The 23,290-nt window shown below is 34.0% G+C and overlaps 1 protein-coding gene across 1 annotated transcript in view; it reads left to right on the plus strand.

Annotated features, from left to right (window-relative positions):
- The first annotated feature begins 758 nt into the window (after window positions 1–758).
- Window positions 759–23,290, plus strand: part of ZSWIM2 (zinc finger SWIM-type containing 2) — a 32,218-nt gene continuing 9,686 nt past the window's right edge. Inside the window, exons 1-7 of the mRNA XM_032418566.1 lie at window positions 759–1,030; window positions 2,230–2,306; window positions 4,265–4,305; window positions 9,860–10,070; window positions 16,372–16,623; window positions 19,235–19,319; window positions 20,034–20,146. Of these exons, the coding sequence (XP_032274457.1) occupies window positions 866–1,030; window positions 2,230–2,306; window positions 4,265–4,305; window positions 9,860–10,070; window positions 16,372–16,623; window positions 19,235–19,319; window positions 20,034–20,146 (944 nt within the window). The 5' untranslated portion in view covers window positions 759–865. The remainder of the gene's footprint in view (window positions 1,031–2,229; window positions 2,307–4,264; window positions 4,306–9,859; window positions 10,071–16,371; window positions 16,624–19,234; window positions 19,320–20,033; window positions 20,147–23,290) is intronic.

A 23,290-nucleotide genomic window follows, 5' to 3' on the forward strand; every position in this document is an offset into this window, starting at 1 on the left:
CAAGTATCCATTTCCTGATTTCAATTTCTTAGAAACATTCTAGTAACATGCTTCTTTACTTGACTCAACTTTATTACAGCTCTCCCACTAACATGTGGTAACAAAGCTCATAGACAATTTGAATTATAATCAATGTTGCATACCTCAAAAATCTTATTCCTTAGAACAGACGTTGTGGATTTAGAGGACAGAGTCAATGGATTCTGCCCTATGCCCCAACACCCATCCCTACCCAAATATGCAATTTAGCGATGCTCCTCTTGCTTTAAAACCACACCCCTCCACACACACACACATCCGGATTTAAGGATCTAGCTTCCTAGGGATTAGATTCCTGTCTTTCGCATTTTTGATCTTCCCCCAGCGACTCGCTCAGATTATGTACATAGTGAGCACTTGGGAAATGTTGGTGGAATATTTTTGAACAAAAACAATCACTCTGGGCTTTCTGATAAAGATGATGAATCATCACAGGATAATTTTAGCATGCAGAGCCCAAACAGTAACCAGGTTGTGCGACTGTCCTAATACACGAATTCATTCACCAGCCCTGCCTGCGAGGAACCAGCAAAAGGAACGTGAGAGATCTGACAGCTATGCCTTTGGCCGCCAGCTTTTAAATTAGCTCTTCTCAGCCAGGAACGTCACTTCAGGAAGGAGTGGAGGCGGCTGAGAGCTGTGGAATCGACACCCTTCTCCCCTCGCACTTTCGTCGCTAGCTCTAGCTTGGCGCAAGGCACGCTGGGACACCAGGGAGCTCAACCACCATCACCAAGGCAACCCGCCGGCACGCGGTTGTCATGGAGACCGGCGGGCACCTCGGAGAGTCTCGCAGAGGGGCTGCCTTCGCCCGCACCCAGGCAGGATGCTTCGCCGAGGCTATAAAGCCTCTGAAAGGCGAAGACACTTGAGCGACCACCTCAGCTGGCAACAAGACCAGGCGATGAGCAGCAGCATCTACCTCCTACGAGAGATGGGCCCCACTGGCTTCCTGCTGAGGGAGGAGGAGCCGGAAAACAGGGATTTCCGAGTAATTACCGCCCCCGGCTCCCTTCTGCTCCAGCCTGGCTCCCCCCCCCCCGCCTGGTCCTCCTGGGCCTGCCTGGTGTCTAGCCACCCTCACAATCCCTGCGGATTCTCTCTGCCACACCCACCCCACCTGCACGAGTTCCAGACTCTAAAGATGGGCAGATTGCAGAGGGAAATAGTATTTGTTAGAAAAGTTTCGTTTTTGAAAGTCAGGACTCCGAATTGCATCCAACTCTTGTAATATAATGGCCCTTGCTTGATCTTTAGGCTTGAAAATGTGAGACGTTTTATTTAAATCTAGGGTTTACATTGCGTGCATCCTTAGATCCGGTGTTAGCAGTCACTAGCCCTGTAACTCAAATGAAATGAAAATCCTATGACCTACTTACATACCGTAAATATTTACTAAATAAATAAAATCGGTTTTTCTTTACTCTTCAGTTACTCTAAAACTCCAAGAAGATCCTTTTAAAGTACTGTTTAGATGATGATGCCTTGGAAAGGTCTTAATAAAAATTCTTTCTAATTTTGCTGAAAGACAACAGATACTTTATATTTGATATCCCACTCTCGCCACTCAAAAGTCAGCCACCATCCATCCCCCCTCCCAGCTGTTGACTTGGAAAATTTTAATTTAGTGTCCTGCATTTTAAGTACTGAATACAAACTACTAGCCTGTGCTTATTTAAGACATTCTTTTTTTTTTTTACTTTCTCCCTTATAACACTTACTGTAGTTAATAAATTGTTTCATTCAATATAGATGTGGTGAATAAAATTAGTCTTCTCAAGTAAAATTATATGCCAATTTAAATGTACAAAACAAACGAAAATCCAAGGTAAGCTAGTTTACAAAAGATCTTTAGTTCCACTGCAAGGCAGAATGAATTTTCGGTAAGAAATGTATAGAATTTTTTCTTTTAGCTTTTAAAATTAGATTTCTTTTCAGCTGCCTGAGTGTAGGTCATCTAAAAAGAGTCTTAACTGATAATGCAAATTGTTGACCAACACAAAGAATATGAGGCGACTGGTGTCAAGATTTAAGATGTCTCAATAGATTATATTCAACCTTTGGAGTCACCTAAACTAAATTACTTCTTGAAATCTCTTTTAATCCTATTATCTATTAAATTAATTTTATTCTAACTCTAAAAATTAGCTGGAGGGTTTTTTTTTTTAAGTATGCATTTTTCTTTTAAAGGTTTTTTTAGGAAATCCTCATGTTTGTAACTGTTCCACATTTCTGAAAGGAGGAGAACTTTGTAAGCATATATGCTGGTAAGTAACTCTGTAATAAAGATCTGCCACAAAGGAGCATCTTGGTATATTGCCTTTTTCATGATTTGAGTACTACAAGATTAAAGAAATTTGGTGTTGGGAGAATATAAAAGTAAAATGGTTGTAGTTTTTCAGTATATTTTGGGATATTTTATTTCATTCTGAAAATTAAGTAAGGTTTAACTTGAGAAACATACTACCACCTCTACAAGTTTTGAATGTTAATGTTTTTAATAAGAAAAAAATGACTTCCTAGGCTCTCATTATATACAAATGTGAAATCTAACTCTAAAGAAAAAGAAAAACCTCCCTGATTCACATCACTAATGATAATTATGTTCTCACTACAGGATTTCTATTTGCTGTTAGTTAAAAATAAATCTCCAAATACATTTTTATTTTTATGCTTTCTAATGGATGAATTGTTTTCTTTGTAAATGCAGTACAACAAATTATTTAATAACAAAATAAATCATTATAATTTTTATTATGATATATATTCTTTTTATTTTATTATGTTATGTTAATCATCATACATTACATCATTAGTTTTTGATGTAGTGTTCCATGATTCATTGTTTGCATATAACACCCAGTGCTCCATTCAATATGTGCCCTCTTTAATACTCATCACCAGGCTAACCCATCCCCCCACAGCCCTCCCCTCTATGTGTTATTTTTGTTTTCAATAAGCGTTTTACTATGAATCTTTCAAGATAGTAGTAGGACTCCACTGAAGATTACTTCTGACAAATCTGAAATTTTACCTCTAATGTCAAAACCTATTTGTAGGGGAATCCCAGAAATTGAAATTAAAAAAACTCTTTCCATTTAGTGTTTGGAAATAGTCTGGAATTCTTTCCATTTTTTTCATTCTTTCAATTCATTTTGTTTTACTCATCTATATTTATACAAACAAATCATGAATTATACTATTATAGAAAGTTTGATTGATATTTGAGAGTAAAACAAATCAAACAAAAAATTGAGAGAAGAGTTTGTATCTTACATTTTGAATGCTTTTCTTTATAGGTTAAAAAAACAAAACAAAAACAATGTATATCTGTCATTTCCAGAGCTTTTATTTACTAAGTTTTTGTTGTTTTGTTTTGATCAGTTTTTATTCAGCATTGCTAATAAAATTTGCTGTAGTTAGCATAGAAGATATAAAATATGGTCCTTTCAAAACTTGCAGTTTGGTTTTATTATTAAAAATAATAAATTACATTTATTAAAATAGGTTTTTTCATTTTTTTAGTGCTAGCTTCCCCAGGGCAAAGGCCTTCTATTCTCATTTTTATATAATATAACTCATTTTAAAATATATATATACCAAACTAAATGGAAATATGATTCAAGTATTTAATATACTAAAGTATATTTAATATATTTATGCAAGAATTTTGTATATATTTCTCACTTTTTAAAAAAGCCATATTCCAGTTTCATTGGTTATATTTGAAGTATTTTTATTGTCATACATTAAAGTGGTATATGGAGGAAAAGTCATTTAGTACTCTCCAGAAAATTACTCCATTTTCAGGAGTGAGAAACTTCTAGGTAAGTTTAAAGGAAGTACTATGAATACCTCAGTTCCTTCACTAACCTATCTCTGTGAACAAATGTATATCCTGAAGAAATTCATGGACTCTCTCTAGCAAATCTCTTTATTATAAATGTCTTTTATTTTCATTTATCACACTTTTTTCACATGTGCTTACTTTAAAACATATATTTAACTACTGTTTTTTGTGTGAGTTTTTTATTATAATTTCAATATAGTTAACATTTAACTACTATTGTAACAGAAAACTGGTAAGAGTGTTGTTTATTTATAACACTGTCAGCAATATAAATTCTATAATGCTCTTCCTATCTTAAAATTAAAACAAAATATATCTTTTTAGGTTATGTCAAAAATAAATGTTTTATTTTGGTTTTCTGCCTGTGAATATTAGGGTCTTGTTGAAAAAATTCAAGCTTCCAAGGAATCATGAATGTAAGTTGTGTTTTTTCTTTTATTATTTTGAAGTTAACAATTTTAGTAATTTTTTGTTTGGACATATTCTAAATTTAAAAAATTATTTTCCTAGACAATCTGACAACTAGCTATGGCTCAGTTTGTTCATTTAAGACAGCTGGAACATTTTTCTTCCTTAATAAAAAAAATGTAACTTTATATGTCATTTCAAACTCAATGGCATTTAATTTAAAAAGGGATGAAACAATGGCCAGTTATTCTGAAGACAAAATTTTCCTCATGTGCTCTAAGCAAAGATTCACAGTGGTTTCTATATTCAAAATTATTTTAATTACAGGAAAAATAAGAAATGTAATTGTTTAGATCCCATCAATAGGCAGTTGACATAGCACATAATTTCATTCAAAAATGTCTACTGACTGACTTATTTGTATGCCAATATATACATAAATATATTTTAAAATCTATAAATATATTTTTTTAAGAATAAAATAGTTTTTATCTCAGTACTTAAATTGTGTTTGGAGTCAAGCATATAGTTGTGTAACTTTAAGCTCTGGAGTACTCAAAATTAAAAGAGAAAGAAAAATAATTTTGTTATACGTCATTTAGATTTGTAGATCTTATAAAAAAGATATTGTCATTATGGAATTGTTCCTGTAGTCATGTGGTTATTTGGCCTGCAATAGACCCATCTAAGAATTGCAATGACATTTTAAAATTTATTAGTAGATGTTTATAATGTTCATAAAGAAAGTAATAATCAGTTTTCAATTTTTTTTTTTACTTCTAAGAGTATTGGTTTTACTCAGCCAAGTTCAATTCCCCCCAACTATCATATAAGTACAATTATAATAAACATTTAAAAGTTGTACTAGGTAATAAATTAATATTACTGTTTCACAGGCATTTTTCTTTTGTACTCTTCTCCCATTTTACACATTCTCTTAGAAATGTCTCGCATTTTCTATGTCTGCTGTTACCTCTATACCAGTGATTTCAACATCATCAACAGAGCAGTATTCCCGCTGCCTTCAGGACAGCTCAGTTTTGGAGGACCCACGGGCATTTTAAATACCAAATTTCTCCCCATTTGTGCTCCCATCTTGTATTCCTTTCCTCATATATTGGCTTTCCTTCTTCTTTAGTCTCCAAAACTAGAAACCCTGATTTTTCTTCTTCCAATTTCTTCCCTCATATCTCTAGTCATTCTATAAATCCTGTTTACGTTACATCCTGCCTTCTTCTCAACAGTGTTCTCATCTCTCCATCCTCATTCTCACCTTTGTCCACCTTCACAAGCCCTTAATAGTATTCTTTGTAGCCTCCTTCTTTTCAGTGCCTGCACTTTGTTGCTTCCTCCTTCACATTGTAGACAAAATGTTCTTTCTGAAATGTTACTTAATTCTCTACTTCATCTTCTCTCCCAATCCCTTCATACACAATGATTAGGTTCTATGATATTATACGTATTGTTTTCTTCTCTATTTCTTCATTTTATCCGCTTAAAGTTAAATGTTCACATCCTCTCCAAGTCTTATTTGATCTCCTCACTACATATCATTTTCACAAGCTTGTATACTAGTGTTGTCCAATAGAAATATAACGTAAGCCACATATGTAATTTTCTAGTAGCTGTATTACAAAAAGTAAAAAGGAACAGGGAAAATTAATTTTAATATGTTAATTTAATCCAATGCATCAAAATATTATCACATCAACATGTTATCAATATAAAAATAATGCGATTTTTTTATACTGTCCTCAAAGTCTAGTGTGTATTTTCTACTTACAGAGCATCTCATCTCAGATACTATATTTTCATTGGAAATATTTTTTCTGCATTTAGATTTCAAAAAGTAATCAGTTGGAAAAAAGATTCATGTAATACCCGAATTGTTATAAACATACTCATAAATTTTTCGGTAACTATCAATTATCAGCTTTCAACTTAAATTTAAATGAAACAAAATTAAAAATTTAGGTTTTCAGTCACATGAGCCACATTTCAAGTGATCAGTGGCCACATGTGGCTAATGGGTGGCTACTCTATTAGACAGTGCAGCTCTACACAACTGAACTCAACAAATATTTATTGTACTGCATATTAGCCAGGAGCCTCTGCTAGGTATTTTTTATAAATCAAAACATGTGAATACTAACATTTGTGGAATTCTTCATTTACAAAAATAGCAATTTCATATGGACCAATGTAATACTTAATATTGTGTTATGATTTGTACTTCTTGAAGACAGAAACCATGTTTTGTTCTTTTTATAAATATCAGTCTACAATAGGGAAATTTTTAAATGTTTAATCCTATACATTAATTTTGAAAAATGTATACTTCCTACTAAAATAAAAGATCTTGCATCTCTCCTATATTTAAAAGAAGTTTTAGTCAACACTGAGAAAATCCTATTTGCACATCTTAAAATTTATCATTTAAATGAAAGCTAGAACAAACATATATAAAAATTAAAGTAATTTAAAGAAAGCTATAAACAGTTATTCATTAAGATTATGTAAAGTATGTACGTAATGGAGGAGATGGTTAATAGTAATGAGGGAAGAGTATTTTGAATATCATTCCTAGATTCTTCCAAAACACATCAGGAAACAAATATTTACACTCTAATGCTGCATATCAAAAACATGAGACTTATTTTTGAGGACTTACAAAGATGATTACACAGGAATTTTATAATAAAGATATCAGTTTTGAACACCGAACATTCTTTTTCTTATCACCCACCAAATGTTTTACAGCAAAACCTGCATTTATCACCTAATAGTTCCTTCTAACTACAATGTCTATTTTTTTTTTGATAGTTTACTTTTTAATAGAGAGCTGAGGGACAAATAACTAAGAGTTGAAACTTATCCCTCTCTTCATTTTATAAATGTTGACATTAGAGAAACTTTTAGTTCATCCAACTCCCCTCTCTTCTTTTATAAGGGAGATTCTAAAAGTTCCAATGCTAACAGCAGACAGAACGCAAAGTATAAAGTAGACTTTTTGAGCTCTTCTCTTCTCCTCCCTTTCCTCTTTTTCTTTTTGTCTAGTTAATGCTGTCTGTTCCTTTTTTAGTTAAATATTTACAGATCAAATAAGAACCACATTTAAGGAAATTTTTTATAATTCCCACTATAAAGATAAAATAAACTTTTATGCATTCTTACTTCCTTTTTGAGTTTATATTTATGTATGCCTAATACTCCATGGGAATTCTGTCTTCTGCTTTTATCACACACTGTTACTTTATAAGCATTTTCAATGCTGCGTAATCTCTGTAATTAAAGTCATCGATGGCTAACATTATTCCACTGGATACGGTATATCATAATTTAGTTAACATTCTTCTATTGTTAGTCATGTAACTTATTTCAAACTACTTGTTATATTCTTTGTACATGAAGCTTTCTCTTCTTTCAATTATTTCTTTAGCATAAAGTCTCAGTAATTGGATTTTAGAGTAAAAGTATTAATATTTTTATGTCTACCACCCATATGTATTACCAAATTGGTCTTTAAAATACTTTTGCTGATTTGCAACTTCAGCACTGTATCAATTTTCTGCTAGTTTTGCTTTGGGATTCATATTAGGTCATATTATTACTTAATCATATAATGAAAGACATGAACAAAATACTTAAGTCCCCAAAGAAAATAATTTAAAAATACATAGAAATACTTTGAAATATTTTTTTTTTTAAAGATTTTTATTTATTTATTTGAGACAGAGAGAATGAGAGAGAGAGAGCACATGAGAGGGGGGAGGGTCAGAGGGAGAAGCAGGCTCCCTGCTGAGCAGGGAGCCCGATGCGGGACTCGATCCAGGGACTCCAGGATCATGACCTGAGCCGAAGGCAGTCGCCTAACCAACTGAGCCACCCAGGCGCCCGAAATACTTTGAAATATTAATAATATTTCTATAGTTTTAGAAAAAAGGCTATCATACAAAACATGAAACAATACCAGATACAAGGGTCATTATAATCTATTCATTCCTAGTAAACTTAAATAAGAAAATAGTTTCCATTCTCCCATACATCTAACATACCCTTAGAAGATCTAAAATGCCTTCATATAACTTAAATAAATACAAAAAGAAATAGCATAAGGGAAACAACATTTCATTTATTTATCACTGCTTATTCAATAGCAATATTTATTCTGTGTCTGTGCCTCAATCGTATTTCAACTCACTTTTCTTTGATGTTAATGAAATTGAACATCTTCCATTGCCTTCTGATAGGTTAGCTGTCTTGCCTTCTTTATAAAAGAATATTCTTTCATAGTTTCATACATTAATTTTTCCAAATTATCTCAGAAGAGTTTGTTTCTCCCTTGCATTTTCCAATTCATATTTTACCACATAGGACAGTTTATGGCCAGTTCCTCTTATGAACGTTTATGTTTCAGTAATTCCGCTGCCCTAGAAAATCTTTATTCCCAAAAGCACAATTTTTGTTCTTCGTTTTCCTCCCCATTTTTTTAGAGAGCAGATGTTGCTCTGTCTGTGTGACAAATAGCCCCTCATCCTCCAAAGTAATGGTTAATTAAAGTATGTTACCCTCTTACATTCCACCTGCCACCCCACCTCATACAAGGAACAGAGTTTTCTGTATTGAAATGTATCTATGATGTTTTCAGTATTTTTAGTGTTTAATTGGGAGACTTTCCAGAAAAATGAAGCTTTTCATTATCTTGCAAATATTTTTAAAATTTATTAAAGAATGTACTAAATGTATTAAAGGATGTATAAAATGAATAGAATTCAGGGGTACCAATAACCGATGACATTTAAATTATGGCATGTTAAGGAGAGAGAAAAGGAAAAGAGCTGGGATGGGCCAGGGAACAAAGAATCTAGGATGTCCTGATCAAAACTATATGTATTAGAAAATAATTTCTTATAAAGACAGCAGGATGTAGAAAATTCATAATTCAAAGAATGCACATCCCAAGGTTATAAACAACATAGTTTGTAATAGATTGTCCTGAGGAATACTAACCAAATCTGTGAAGGATGTGGCTACCAAGACACTCTTGTACAAACATAAAACCAAGACAGGAGAATAGGCACAATTAATTGAGTCTTGCTCTCCTCTTATCCATTCATTCATTATTCATTTAACAAATATTAATTTTACTAACTACTCAAATATCCCTGTTTCCCCTTTATGTTTTGCCCATTTCTTCTGATCCTATGTTGATAAAATATTTGTTTATGGGCAAGTTGAACAGATCAATATGTAAGACATGATTATAACACCAATCCAAGGATGAGCACTATCATATAATTAATCCAAAATCTTTATAAAATGCAATATTTTCACTGACTCTTTTCAGTTACAAGAAAAAAAGGTAACTTCCATTCTTTTTATAAATGACTCTTTCCTGACCTTTTGGTTCTGAGAAAGTACAAAAAGTGGTAAATGTAGGTGTAGTAATTGAATCAAAACTGTCTTTCTGATATTTTATCTGATAACTTTCAGCATAAGTTATTACATTTCTGTATCTCCAATTTTGCCACTGAATTTTAATACTTTGGGATTTTTCACTAGCTGCTTTGCAGTTAGGTCTTGTGGAAGGAGAAATCAGTGACTTACTTCGAGGGATACATCGAGTTCAAACTCCCCAACAAGGAACAAATAATGAAACTGTGCATGTAGAAGAAGATGGGTACATTAAACAGAAGGAAATTGGTTCAGATGATATCTGCTCAATTTGTCAAGAAGTACTTTTAGAGAAAAAGCTTCCTGTCACGTTTTGCAGGTGACATGTTTTTTCTTTCTCTTTTTTATTGAAGTATAATTAAAATATAGCATTATATTAGTTTCAGGTGTACAATATAATGATTCAACAATTCTATACATTACTTAGTATTCAAGATAAGTGTACTCTTAATCCCGTTTATCTGTTTCACCCATTCCACTACTCATCTCCCCTCTGACAACATCCAGTTTCTTCTCTGTATTTGAGTCTGGTATTTTGGGCACCTGGGTGGCTCAGTCAGTTGAGCATCTGCCTTCAGCTCAGGTCATGATCCTAGGGTCCTTGGATGGAGTCCCATGTTGGGCTGGGGCGTCCCCTGCTCAGCAGAGAATCTGTTTCTCCCTCTCCTTCTGCCCCTCCTCCCCACTTGTTCTCCTCTCTCTCTCCCCCTCAAAAATAAATAAATAAATAAATAAATAAATAAATAAATAAATAAATATCTTTTTAAAAAAAGAAAAAAGTCTGGTATTTTGCTTGTCTTTTTTCTTTGTTCATTTCTTTTGTTTCTTAAATTCCACATATGAATGAAATCATATGGTATTTGTCTTTCTCTGCTGATTTATTTCACTTAAGAATATACCTTTTAGGTTAATCTATGTTGTTGAAAATGGCAAGGTCTCGTTCTTTTCTATGGTTGAGTAATATTCCATTCTCTCTGTGTGTGTGTATGTGTGTGTGTTCTGTGGCTGATGTCAAAGAAATTACTATCTATGTTTTCTTTGGGGATTTTTATGGTTTCAGATTTCACATCTAGGTCTTTAATCCATTTTGAGTTGATTTTTGCATATGGTGTAGAAAGGGGTCCAGTTTCATTCTTTTGCCTATAGCTGTCTAGTTTTCCCAGCACCATTTGTTGAAAAACCTGTCTTTTCCTCATTGTATATTCTTGCCTCCTTTGTTGTAGGTTAATTAACCATATATGTGTGGGTTTATTTTGGGGCTCTCTATTCTGTTCTATTGATCTGTGTGTCTATTTTTGTGCCAGTATTATACTGTTTTGATTACTACAAGTTTGTTTATATCTTCAAATTTGGAATTGTAATACCTCCAGCTTCGTTTTACTCACTCAAGTTTGCTTTGGCAGTTTGTGGTCTTTTGTGGTTCCATACAAATTTTAGGATGATTTGTTCCAGTTCTGTGAAAAATGTTTGTATTCTGATAGAAATTACATTGATTCTGTAGATTGCTTTGTGTAGTATGGACATTTTAATAGTATTCTTTCAATCCTAGAATGTGGACTCTTTCCATTTGTTGTGTCATCTTCAATATTTTTCATCAAAGTTTTATAGTTTTCAGAGTACAGGTCTTTCACCTCCTTGGTTAAATTTATTCCTAAGTATTTTGTTCTTTTTGATGCAATTGTAAATGGGATTGTTTTCTTAATTTCTCTTTCTGCTACTTCATTATTAGTATAGAGAAATGCAACAGATTTCTATATATTGATTTTGTATCCAGTGACCTTACTGAATTTATTTATTAGTTCTAGTATTTTTTGATGGAGTCTGTAAGGTTCTCTCTATATAGTATTATGTTATCTGCAAATACTGAATGTTTTACTTCTTCCTTACCAATTTGGATGTCATTTATTTATTTTTAGCCTGATTGCTATGGCTAGGACTTTCAGTACCATGCTGAATAAAAATGGTGAGAGTGGATATCCTTGTCTTGTTCTTGATCTTAGAGGAAAAGCTCTTAGTTTTTCACTATTGAGTATGATTTTAGGGTGGGTTTTTCACATATGGCCTTTATTATGTTGAAAAATGTTCCCTCTAAACCTATTTTGTTGAGAGTTTTTATCATGAATGGATGTTGTACTTTGTCAAATCTTTTTCTGCATCTATTGAGATGATTTTTTTGTCCTAACTCTTGTTAATATGATATATCATGTTAATTGATTTATGAATATTGAACCACACTTGTATCCCTGGAATTAACCTCACTTGATCGTGATGAATCATTTTTTAATGTATTGTTTGATTTGGTTTGCTAATATTTTGATGGGGATTTTTGCATCTCTGTTTATCAGAGAGATTGGCCTGTACTTCTCTTTTTTTATAGTATCTTTATCTGGTTTTGGTGTCAGAGTAATGCTGGCCTTGTAGAATTAATTTGGAATCTTTCTTTCCTCTTCTATTTTTTGGAAAAGTTTGAGAACAATAGGTATTAACTCTTCTTTAAATGTTTGCTGGGAATTTTTTGATTACTGATTCAATTTCTTTGCTAGTAATTGGTCTAAATTTTCTATTTCTTATTGGAAGTAGATTCAGTTTGGGAAGGTGTTATGTTTCTAGGAGTTTATCCATTTCTTCTACATTGCCCAATCTTTTGGCATACAATTTTTCATAATATTGTCTTATATTTCTTTGTATTTCTGTGGCATTGGTTGTGGGTTTTTTCCCCTTTATTTCTGATGTTATTTATTTGAGTCCTCGCTCACTTTTTCTTGATGAGTCTGATGAAAAGTTTATCAATTTTATTGATCTTTTCAAAGAACCAGCTCCTGTTTTCATTGATCTATTGTTTGAGGAGGTTTTGTTTTTTTGTTGTTTTGTTTTTTGTGTTTTTTTGTCTCTATTTCATTTATTTCTGCTTTAAACTTTCTTATTTCCTTCCTTCTACTGTCTTTGGGATTTGTTCTTTTTCTAGCTCCTTTAGCTATAAGGTTAGGTTGTTTGTTAGAGATCTTTCTTGCTTCTTGAGGTATGTCTGTATTGTTATAAATTTCCCTCTTTGATCAGCTTTTGCTGCGTCGCAAAGATTTTGGATCATTGTGTTTTCATTTTCATTTGTCTCCATGCATTTTTTATTTCCTCTTTTATATTTTGATTAACCCACTCATTGTTTAGTAGCATGTTATTTAGCCTCCATTTATTTTTGTTCTTTCCAGATTTTTTCTTCTGTTTGATTTCTAATTTCATATTGTTACGGTCAGAAAACGTGCATGATATGATTTCAATCTTTTTTAATTTATTCAGACTTGTTTGTGGCCTAATATGCAACCTATTCTAGAGATTATTCCATGTGCACTTGAAAAAACTGTATTCTATTGTTTTTGGATGGAATGTTCTGAGTATCTGTTAGGTCCATCTGGCCCATTGTGTCATTGAAAGCCACTATTTCCTTGTTGATTTTTCCATCTGGCTGATTTATCCATTGATTAAGTGAGGTGTTAATGTCCCTTACTATTATTGTATCACTGTCAATTTCTTCCTTTAAGTCTGTTAATAGTTCCTTTATGTATTTAGTGCTCCCATGTTGAATGCATAAACATTTACAGTTGTTAAATCCTCTTGTTGGATTGTTCCCTTTATCATTATGTAATGTCCTTCTTTTTTCTTGCTACAGTCTTTGTTTTAAAGTCTATTTTGTCCAATATAAGTATTGGTACCCTGGCTTTTTTTCACTTTCATTTGCATGGTAAGTGGTTTTCCATCTCTTCATTTTCAGTCTGCATGTGTTTTTAAGTCTGAAGTGAGTCTCTTGAAGGTGTCATATAGATGAGTCTTTTTTTTTAATCCATTTACTCACCATCTTTTGATTGGAACATTTATTTCATTTGCATTTAAAGTAATTATTGATATGTATGTACTTATTGGCATTTTGTTACTTGTTTTATGGTTGTTTTTGTAGTTCTTCTCCATTCCTTTCTTCTTCTCTTGCTCTCTTCTGTTGTGGTTTGATGCCTTCCTTTTATATTATGCTTAGATTCCTTTCTCTTTATTTTTTCTATATCATTTATAGTTTTTTTAATGTATGTTTGCCATTAGGTTCACATATAATATCTTATGCATATAAAAGTCTCTTAAAAGTATATATAAGTTGATCACTTAGGTTTGAACCCATCTAAAAGCACTAGGCTTTTAGTTGGGCAGTATTAATAGTCACACTGGATGCTTGCCCTCGTCCTGTCTGTTGGAGCTGCAGTCACACTGAACTGCAGGGCACTGTCTTGTACTGTCACCTGAGAGGCTTTCATTGGTACATGGAGCCAGAAGCCAGACCACATGCCTACCGCCAATCCCTGTTGGGGCTGTCATCACACTGATCTGTAGCCTACTCTCCCTGCCTTGTCCCCTGAGAGGCTTTCATGGGTGGATGGGGCCATAAGTCAGACCTCATGCCTGCCCCCAGTCTGTGTGCCAGTGCTGCAGTTGCACTGATTGGCAGGGCAATCTCTGAGCTGCCAGCTATAAGGTTTGGCTGCAGGGACTGTGGGTGCACTGGTGTGTGTAGTTATCTTCCCCTCTCCTCAGGGTAGGAGTCACTTTGGAGTGGTGCTGGTCCCTGCCAGGACTGCTTACAGAGTGTGTTAGGCCAGCAGCTACTTTCTAGGGACACCTGCTAAGTGGGACAACTTGGTTGGCATGGCTCCACAGCATAATGTGGAGGCAGGAAGCACTGTGAGAGCAAAATAGTTGGAGAGTGTTTGTGCTGGTTCCTGCAAGCATCCAGCTATCTAGCCTCTGGGATGGGGGGAGGATAGAAATGGTGCCCATTAGCTCTTTAGTTCTTGGAGAAGTTTCCTAATGATCCTTGCCCCTCTGGGGCATGTTCTGAAATTAGTAAATAAATCTCCTTCATGATACCCCAGGTGTTTTTCAAACTACTGCTTTTTTTGCTGTATCTCATCTCAGTTATATGTTATGCTGGCTCTTTAAGGGTGGGGAGGGGACTCAGTTTCCTTTCAACCTCTGGCTTTCCTGGAGCTAAGCCCCACTGACTATAAAAACTGGTGATGTTAAGCCCTACTTAACTTGGCTTGGTTTTCAAAGCCAAATGTTATGGAGACTCCTCTTCCCAATGCAAGTTCCCTGGGCCTTGGGTGCCTGGTGTGGGGTCTGATCCTTCCACTTCTCCATGCTTGTGGTGTCCCTCCCATTTGCGGTTAGTCTCCCGGTGGGTGTAGTTCCTGGCCATATCTCTGCTCCTCTCACACTTTTCAATGTTGCACTCGCTCTGTGATTAACTGTGAAAAGTTTGTTCTTCCAGTCAGTCTTCTGGTTGTTTCTGAGTTAATTGCGCTGATGTGGCTATTATGTCAGTGTGTATGTCAGTATTGTGTCAGGACAAGGTGAGCTCAGGATTCTCCTATTTTGCCATCTTCCCAGGCTTCTACATGTTTTTTTCTTTGGATATTTAAAGCTTATGAAAAAATTGTAATTTAATATGTTTGTAATTGATTGTTATGAGACATGTTGATAGAGAAACAACAAAAAGCTTTACCTATTACTTAGTTTATATTTAATTGGCCTTTTGTTTCCTAACATATCTGCTGTGAGAGGTCCTGTTCTTACTCTAAATATTTCTAGGCTACATTATAAAGGGTGAAAATTAAAACTTAACTCCATTTTATTTCCCCTCTCCACTTTAAGTTATTAGAGTAGGATAATTTTCACATTTCTCTTTTATACACGTGAATAAATGCCATGACTTAGACCAGTTACAAAGAATTTTCTGAGAGTAAAGGTAGTACTTTAATATTATAAAAATTCTTTTCAGTGTCTCAAAATTCTATCTTTAAACCTAAGTAATTGAAATGTTTACCTATATGCAAACATTTGTTAAGAGTGTCATATTCATACTATTCTTTGAGGCCCTGTAAAGTTGGACTTGAATATTTGGGCAACCATTTGTTATTGAATTTTTCATTTTCTTACTCCTGATTATTGGCCAAAATTTTAATCCATGTAGTTTTTCATATGGCTGCTTCTATTGCATATTTTTAAATTATTTACTATTTCCCAAAATATTATTTCTCTCAGTAGATATTTGTCAGGTACAACCACATATTGTGTGATTTCTAGAAAAATGAGGTGATACCCCTGCTCTCATGCTTTTTATTTAAAAAACAATAATTATTGTTATAATTTTCCTTTTGTTAAGATTATATTTATTCTCGCTTTTAAAATGAAAAATATTGGGGCACCTGGCTGGCTCAGTCAATGGAACATGCGACTCTTGATCTCAGGGTTGTGGTTTTAAGCCCCACACTGGGTAGAGATTACTTAAAAATAAAATCTTAAAAAAAAGAAAAATATTCTAATGATGCAAAATTGTTTAAACCACCATTTCATTGGAATGAGGGAGAATTTGTTAAGAATTCTAATGTATTAAATTAAAGATGATAGATTAGACAGGTAGATAAGATAGTGTTTATGTGTATAATCAAGCTATATCTGGAAAGTCAGTTCAGAATCTATTTTTATGGGAAATAAAGATGATAGCACAGGAAGTTTTATTTATATAAATATATGTAACTTTGATATATACAAGTGGTAAACTCATATTTTATTTCTAACAGGTTTGGCTGTGGCAATAGCATTCATATAAAATGCATGAAGATCCTAGCTAATTATCAGGATATGATTTCAAACACTTCCATGTTGAAATGTCCTCTGTGCAGGAAAGAGTTTGCACCATTAAAACTTATTTTAGAAGAATTCAAAAACTCTAGCAAACTTGTGACTGCAGCTGAAAAAGAGCGACTGGACAAACACCTTGGAATTCCCTGTAATAACTGTAAACAATTTCCAATTGAGGGGAAATGTTATAAGTAAGTGTCATCAGTAAAATTATAAACATGTATTCTAACTTTTTTTTTTAACTTTAGGAAACTTGGAGCATTGGGGTACTGGTCAGTTAGACTGACTTCTTCCTTCTCTATATAGTGTGTTTGCCTTAGGTGATGGTTGCTTATTTAGGATTTCCAGACTGGTGATTTATGTCAGCCCAGTACCTCAAAAATTCGATTGTTTTATTTTCTTCACTTACACAAGGATATTGGCTTTGTACTCCAGTCTAGATTGAGAGTCTGAAGGAGCATCCTATCCTGGAAGCTCAGGACACAGGCCTAAATGAGTTTCCAAACTCAGAACCCTCAACTTCTAGACCTCCCAACTTCTATAACTTCCTTTGGACCATCAGTGAAATCATTGCCAAACACTCCTAGGATTGAGCTAGAGGGATATTGACTAGATTGACTGAATATGTAATCGAGTTTCCCAAACTCGAAATTGCAATGAGTACATATTTTTTTTTATTTAATCCTATACCTCAACAACAATAAGATAAATGTTAGAGAAAACAGTTTTTGTTACTTTTGTAAATAATCCCCAACTTTCCCAGAATTGCCACACTAAAACATCAATTAATTGCTGTGCTTGGGAAATTTGTGTTTTAACTAAAATTTTAGCTTAACTGTATGTTAAGAAAATAGATTCTTTTTTTCAGTCTTCCTAGAAATACATTATGATGAGCCCAATTAATATATTTTTAGAACCCTCTTATAAAACCATAAAACTTTTTTTATCACTCCCATCAACAAATGGTAACTTTTCTGCTTTGAAGTGTTTTAGTTCTGTTTTCTCTATGTGTCACATAGAATAAAATCAACTGGATCACTATAAGTAAAAGTCTTTATTGGAAAATAACTGGCCTGAGAAGTCTCCAGTAAATTGAAGAAGGGGAAAATTTTTGTAGAGTTTTAGCAGGTGTTCAGCTAGTGTCAGGAATGTTGGTTAAATAGAGTTCTAGAAAAAGGAAGGACTTGATCTTTGGTTTTAGCAGCCATTGTTTTCAAGAGGTATGGATCCAAACAGTAAAGAGTGAAGATAACGTGTGAAAGAGAGGATTGGGAGGAACAGCTATGGGGGATGAGGAAGTGAATTGGCTATGGTGTAAAATTCTCAGTCCTCATTGTTGCCTATTCCTCAAATGATTAGTGTGTGGCCTTAGTAGACTATTTCAAATCTTTCTTTTAAGCATTTTGTTAATGATAGTGCACTCCTCTATTACTCTGAGCTTTCTGACTGCTCTTTCTGTCTTTGAGGATGATTCTTCCTACTACCTCTTGCACAGGAGGAAAAATTTTTCTATCCCTTTCTAGGTTCTTTTATTTGGTCTATTAATTTAACTGACATAAGACAGATTAATAGCAGGAAAAAAAATTTTAATTTGTTCATGTGGGAGCCTCACATTGACATGAGAGGTTTAAAGACTAGCAGTTGAGGCTTATAAGCCATCCTCAGCTAAGAAGAAGAGGGTAGGGGCCTGGGGCTTCAAAGGGAAAGAAGACAATCTATGGGAAGATGGGAAGAGCAAATGTTTGTCATGCCATGAAGAAACAATGGAACACAAAGAGGAATTTGAACAAACAGGCCCCGCTGAGCTCCCTCCAGCTTACCAGACCTAGCCCATACTCTTTGTAGTTATCTTTGGTGATAGCTCTCTTTCTGGACCAGGCCTCTATCTAAATTCCTTTAGGCAGTTGAGGGGGAGATAAAAAGCTCTTCCTGAGTCCTTTAGGCCTTGATTGACTTCAGCTCAAAATAATCTGCATGCCAAATTGGCACTGGGGAGAATTATTCCAAATACAGGCATTCTCCACTGTTTTGCTCCCTGCCCACTGCTCTACACTGTCCTTTGAGAATAATTTATGTTGTGAGGGAAGAGAGGGAATATAATTCCTGTTTTCAAGAAGTATTCTCTTAAGTACAATTCTTTATGAAGCAATTGGAAAACACTGGATAATCAAATGATAGATATCTAATAGGCTATAAATCCTATAGGAATTTAGAGAAAGAAATAAATGAAAGCTAAGATATTGTGGGAACAAATCATGAAAGGGATGTGTGGTAGACAAAATAATGTCCTCCCAAATATGTCTGCATTCTTATGCTCAGAACCTATATATTAGGTTACATGTCATAGAGAAATTAAGGTTGCAGATGTAATTAAGATTGTTAAATGCTTTACCTTGAAATAAGGAGATTATTCTTGATTATCTGGACCCATTGTAATCACAAAGGTTCTTAAAAGTGGACAGGGGATGCAAAAAGAGAGTCAGAGGGAAATGTGACTATGGCAACAGATCCCCTCTAGAACCTCCGGAAACAAATGCAATCCTGCCGACACCGATTTTAGTTCCTTGAGACCCATGTCAGACTTCTATCCTACAAAACTATAAAATAATAAAGTTGTGTTGTTTAAGCTGCTAAATTTATTATAATTTTTTGCAGTTGCAGTAGGAAGCTAATACGGATCAGATAATATGGGTCTTTGTCCTATTTGCCTAGTTCCCAGGAAATTTTGGCAGGAATTGTTCACCAAAACCATCAAAATAATTGAATTTTTTTCTTGTATGTCTTGGCCTTTTGTATTTTTAGGTGTACCAAATGTATAGAATACCACTTATGCCAGGAATGTTTTGATAGCTGCTGCCATCTTTCTCACCCATTTACATTTCGTGAGGTACCATATCCATCTTGAATTTTATATGGTGTTTGTATTTGTCCTATTGTAAATCTAAGTAAAGTAAATCTAAGAATAATAAGAATAGATAACACTTGGTAATAGAGCTGATTGTTTTTTAATAAAAACCTAAGACCAAATTTTTATGAGAACTCTCACAGGAATGTACAAGGTAACCAGTTATCACATTGGTAGTTTACAAAACTAACACAATAACAAACATCTGGTGATATCATACATAAATCTTAAGTACAGGAATTACAGCCACTAAACTTGAATATTCATTTCTTAAAAAAACTCAGTGTTTCAAATTGATCTAACTTATTGACAACCACTTATGGTTTTAAAATTTCTTACATCAACAATAATAAAATGTTGCAATCATTTGAACTGTACACTTAGAAGTGTCTCCTGTTGCTGAATAATAATGCTACCTTCTACTTATTATGCAAGATAAAACATCCACAAAAAAAGATAAAACATCCACAATTACCATTATTGATTAATGTTTTTACCTTAAAAAGTAATGTTATTATAGTAGCTGTGCAACAGTATGTTAGACTCACTAATAATTTGTAATTTTTTAATGTTAAAAAAGGTGTATTTTTAAATGAGTCTTTGTTATTCACATCATGTTAATACACAACTGATTTTAATCCACAAAATTAAAATTTCCATGATTTGCAAAGTAACACCGATTTTTACCTATTACAGAAGAGAAATCAAAGATGGAGATCACTAGAAAAAGGATCAGATGCAATTGCAAAATATGTAGACATTAAAAATGAGATAGAAGAGAAGATGCCACATTTTCAAGGAAAGCAAGGGTGAGATTCTCAGTGAAGCTTACATTTCTTTTATGACTTGGAACATTTAAATAATTTTTCAGTTTAAGTTTTATAAGTTCCTTTATTCAGTAAATATGAACCATATGTTAACATTATTATGCAAGCAAAGAGAAAGACTCTAGAGTCAGACTGCCTGAATCCAATCCTTGTACAACTACAAGTTGGCCATGTGACTTTTGCGCTAATTACTTCACTTCTCTCTGCCATGTTTTTTTCATCTTTAAAATGTGAATAATTATAAAAGCCAATCTCATAGGAATTTTGTGACTATAAAATGAGTTAATACACACAGCAAATATTCAAATAATGTTGTCTATTATTATTAATCCCGCCAGAGATTCTACTAGCTATTAGGGATATAGTAGTTCCCTCAGTAAATAAATGATTGTCTAAATAAATGTAAAATTAAAACTGATATAAGTTATTAAAAAAAATGCAGGGGGATTTGATATTTGCTTTGAAGTGATTGAGCTCCAGGGGAAGGAAGTCTTTTCTTCCTCATTCCCCCACTATTTCACCCTCATGGAGGAAGAATGCTGAGCAGATTGGTTGTATGATTGGTTGTTTATTAGTGGGTAAACCTCCAGATTTTTTGTCATATTCTTCATTAAAGAAAATTAAATAAGCTGTGTATTATTAACATATTGGGTACACTATAAAACATATACAAAAGAGGTCATTTTGAAAGGATGAGATAAAATTCATTTTTAAAAAATAATTTCAGTGAATTATCCAAATAAAAATTGTGCTTGTTCTCATTAACACAAACACACACATGTTTCTGTCCAACCCAATGGATGTTTACCCATGTCTGATGGGCACTTCACACATTTTGTAGACCACAGCTCTTGCAGAGCATAAAATACCTTGCGGGTGTGTAATAAGCCTATGCAAAGGCTCTCCATCTCCATTTCCTCTGGTTCTGGCTAGGTATCACACCAACCCATTAGAGTGACAAATTGTGTAACTAAAGGTTTTGAAGATATTATAGGTAGAAGCAAAAGAACATTAGGGTAGAAAGGCATTCTAGGTAGAGAAAGTGGAATAAATAAAAGGAGATAATTTCAAGATAAAGTATGGTTACAACCTTAAGTAATAAAAATACACAGTTGTTTTTTTAGTCGACAATTAGATGACCTAGGTAAAAGCAATTGTTGTAGTATGATGGAAGTATATCTGTAGAGTGATAAGAAATATAAACTTTTCTGCAAAATATAGGCATGCCTTGTTTTATTGCACTTGACATTATTATACTTTGCAGATATTGCATTTTTTTTACAAACTGGAGGTTTGCGATAACCCATATCAAGCAAGTATCTCGGTGTCATTTTTCCAACAGCGTTTGCTCACTTCATGTCTCTGTATCATATTTTGGTAATTCTTGCAATATTTCAAACTTTTTCAGATTGTTATTATATTTGTTATGGTGATCTGTGATCTTTGACATTGCTATTGTAATGTTGTTTTCATGCCTGCTAACACAACATCCATTCGGCAACCCATGAATTAATGAGTAATTTTGACTTTCAAGTCTTATTATTTAAGAAATAAATTTTTAAAATTTTAATTCCAAGACTTAAACGCAGTTTAACTGTTAAATACAGTGTTGTGTTAGTGTCAGATATACAATATAGTGATTCAACAAGTCTATACATTATTCAGTGCTCATTATGATAAGTGTACTCTTAATCCCCTTCACCTACTTCACCCATCCCACAACCTACCTCCCCTCTGGTAACCACCATTTTGTTCTTTAGAGTTAAGAGTTTTTTGGTTTGTCCCTTTTTTTCTTTGTCCTTTGCTTTTCTTTGTTTTGTTTCTTAAATTCCACATAGGAGTGAAATCATATGGTATTTGTTTTTCTCTGGCTTATTTCACTTAACATTATAACCTCTACATCCCATGTTGTTGCAAATGACAAAGATTTCATTCTTTCTTATGGCTGAGTAATATTCCAGTATGCGTGTGTGTGTGTGTGTGTGTGTGTGTGCGCACGTGCGTGTGTGTGTGTGTATACTTTTTCTTTGTCCATTCATCTATCAGTGGACACTGGGTTGTTTCCAGAATTTGGCTGTTTTAAATAATGCTGCAGTAAACATGGGGGTGCATATATTCTCTCAAATTAGTGCTTTCATATTCTTTGGGTCTGTAACTAATAGTGTAATTACTGGATCATAGGGTATTTCTATTTTTAATTTTTTGAGGAACCTCCATACTGTCTTCCATAATGGGGCTGCACCAGTTTGCATTCCCACAGACAGTACAAGATAGTTCCTTTTACTCCACATCCTCTCCAACACTTGTTTCTTGTGTTTTTCATTTTAGCCATTCTGACAGGTGTGAGGTGATATCCCATTGTGATTTTGATTTGCATTACTCTGATGATGAGTGATGTTGAGCATCTTTTCATGTGCCTGTTGGCCATGTGTAAGTCTTCTTTAGAGAAATGTCCATTCATGTCTTCTTCTGCCCATTTTTAATTTTTTAAATTTTTTTTTTTAAGATTTTATTTACTTAGAAAGGGGGGGAGGAGCAAAAGGAGAGGGAAAGAATCCCAAGCGGACTCCACACTGAGCATGGAGCCTGATGCGGAGTTGGATCTCATGACCCTGAGATCATGACCTGAGCAGAAAACCAAGAGCTGGAAGCTTAACCGACTAAGCCACCCAGGTGCCCCCTGCCCATTTTTTAGTTAGATTATTTTATTCATGTTGAATTGTAAAAGTTCTGTACATATTTTCGATACTAACTATAAGATATGTCATTTGCAAATTTCTTCCTCCATTCAGTAGGTTGTCTTTAGTTTTGTTGGTTGTTTACTTTGCTGTGCAGAAGCTTTTTATTTTGATGTAATCCTAATAGTTTATTTTTGCTTTTTTGTCTCTTGCCTCAAAGACACATATCTAGAGGGGCACCTGGGTGGCTCAGTCGGTCAAGCATCGGACTCTTGATTTTGGCTCAGGTCATGATCTCAGAGTCATGGAATTGAGCCCCACATCGGGCTCCATGCTCAGCACTAAGTCCACTATAGAGTCTCTCTCTCCCTCTGCCCCCTCCCCCCACTTGTGCACTCTCTCTCTCTCTAAAATAAATAAATATTTTTTTTCAAAAAGAGAGGAGACA

Source organism: Phoca vitulina, unplaced genomic scaffold, assembly GCF_004348235.1.
Source record: "Phoca vitulina isolate PV1807 unplaced genomic scaffold, GSC_HSeal_1.0 scaffold1, whole genome shotgun sequence".
Lineage (NCBI taxonomy): Eukaryota > Metazoa > Chordata > Mammalia > Carnivora > Phocidae > Phoca > Phoca vitulina.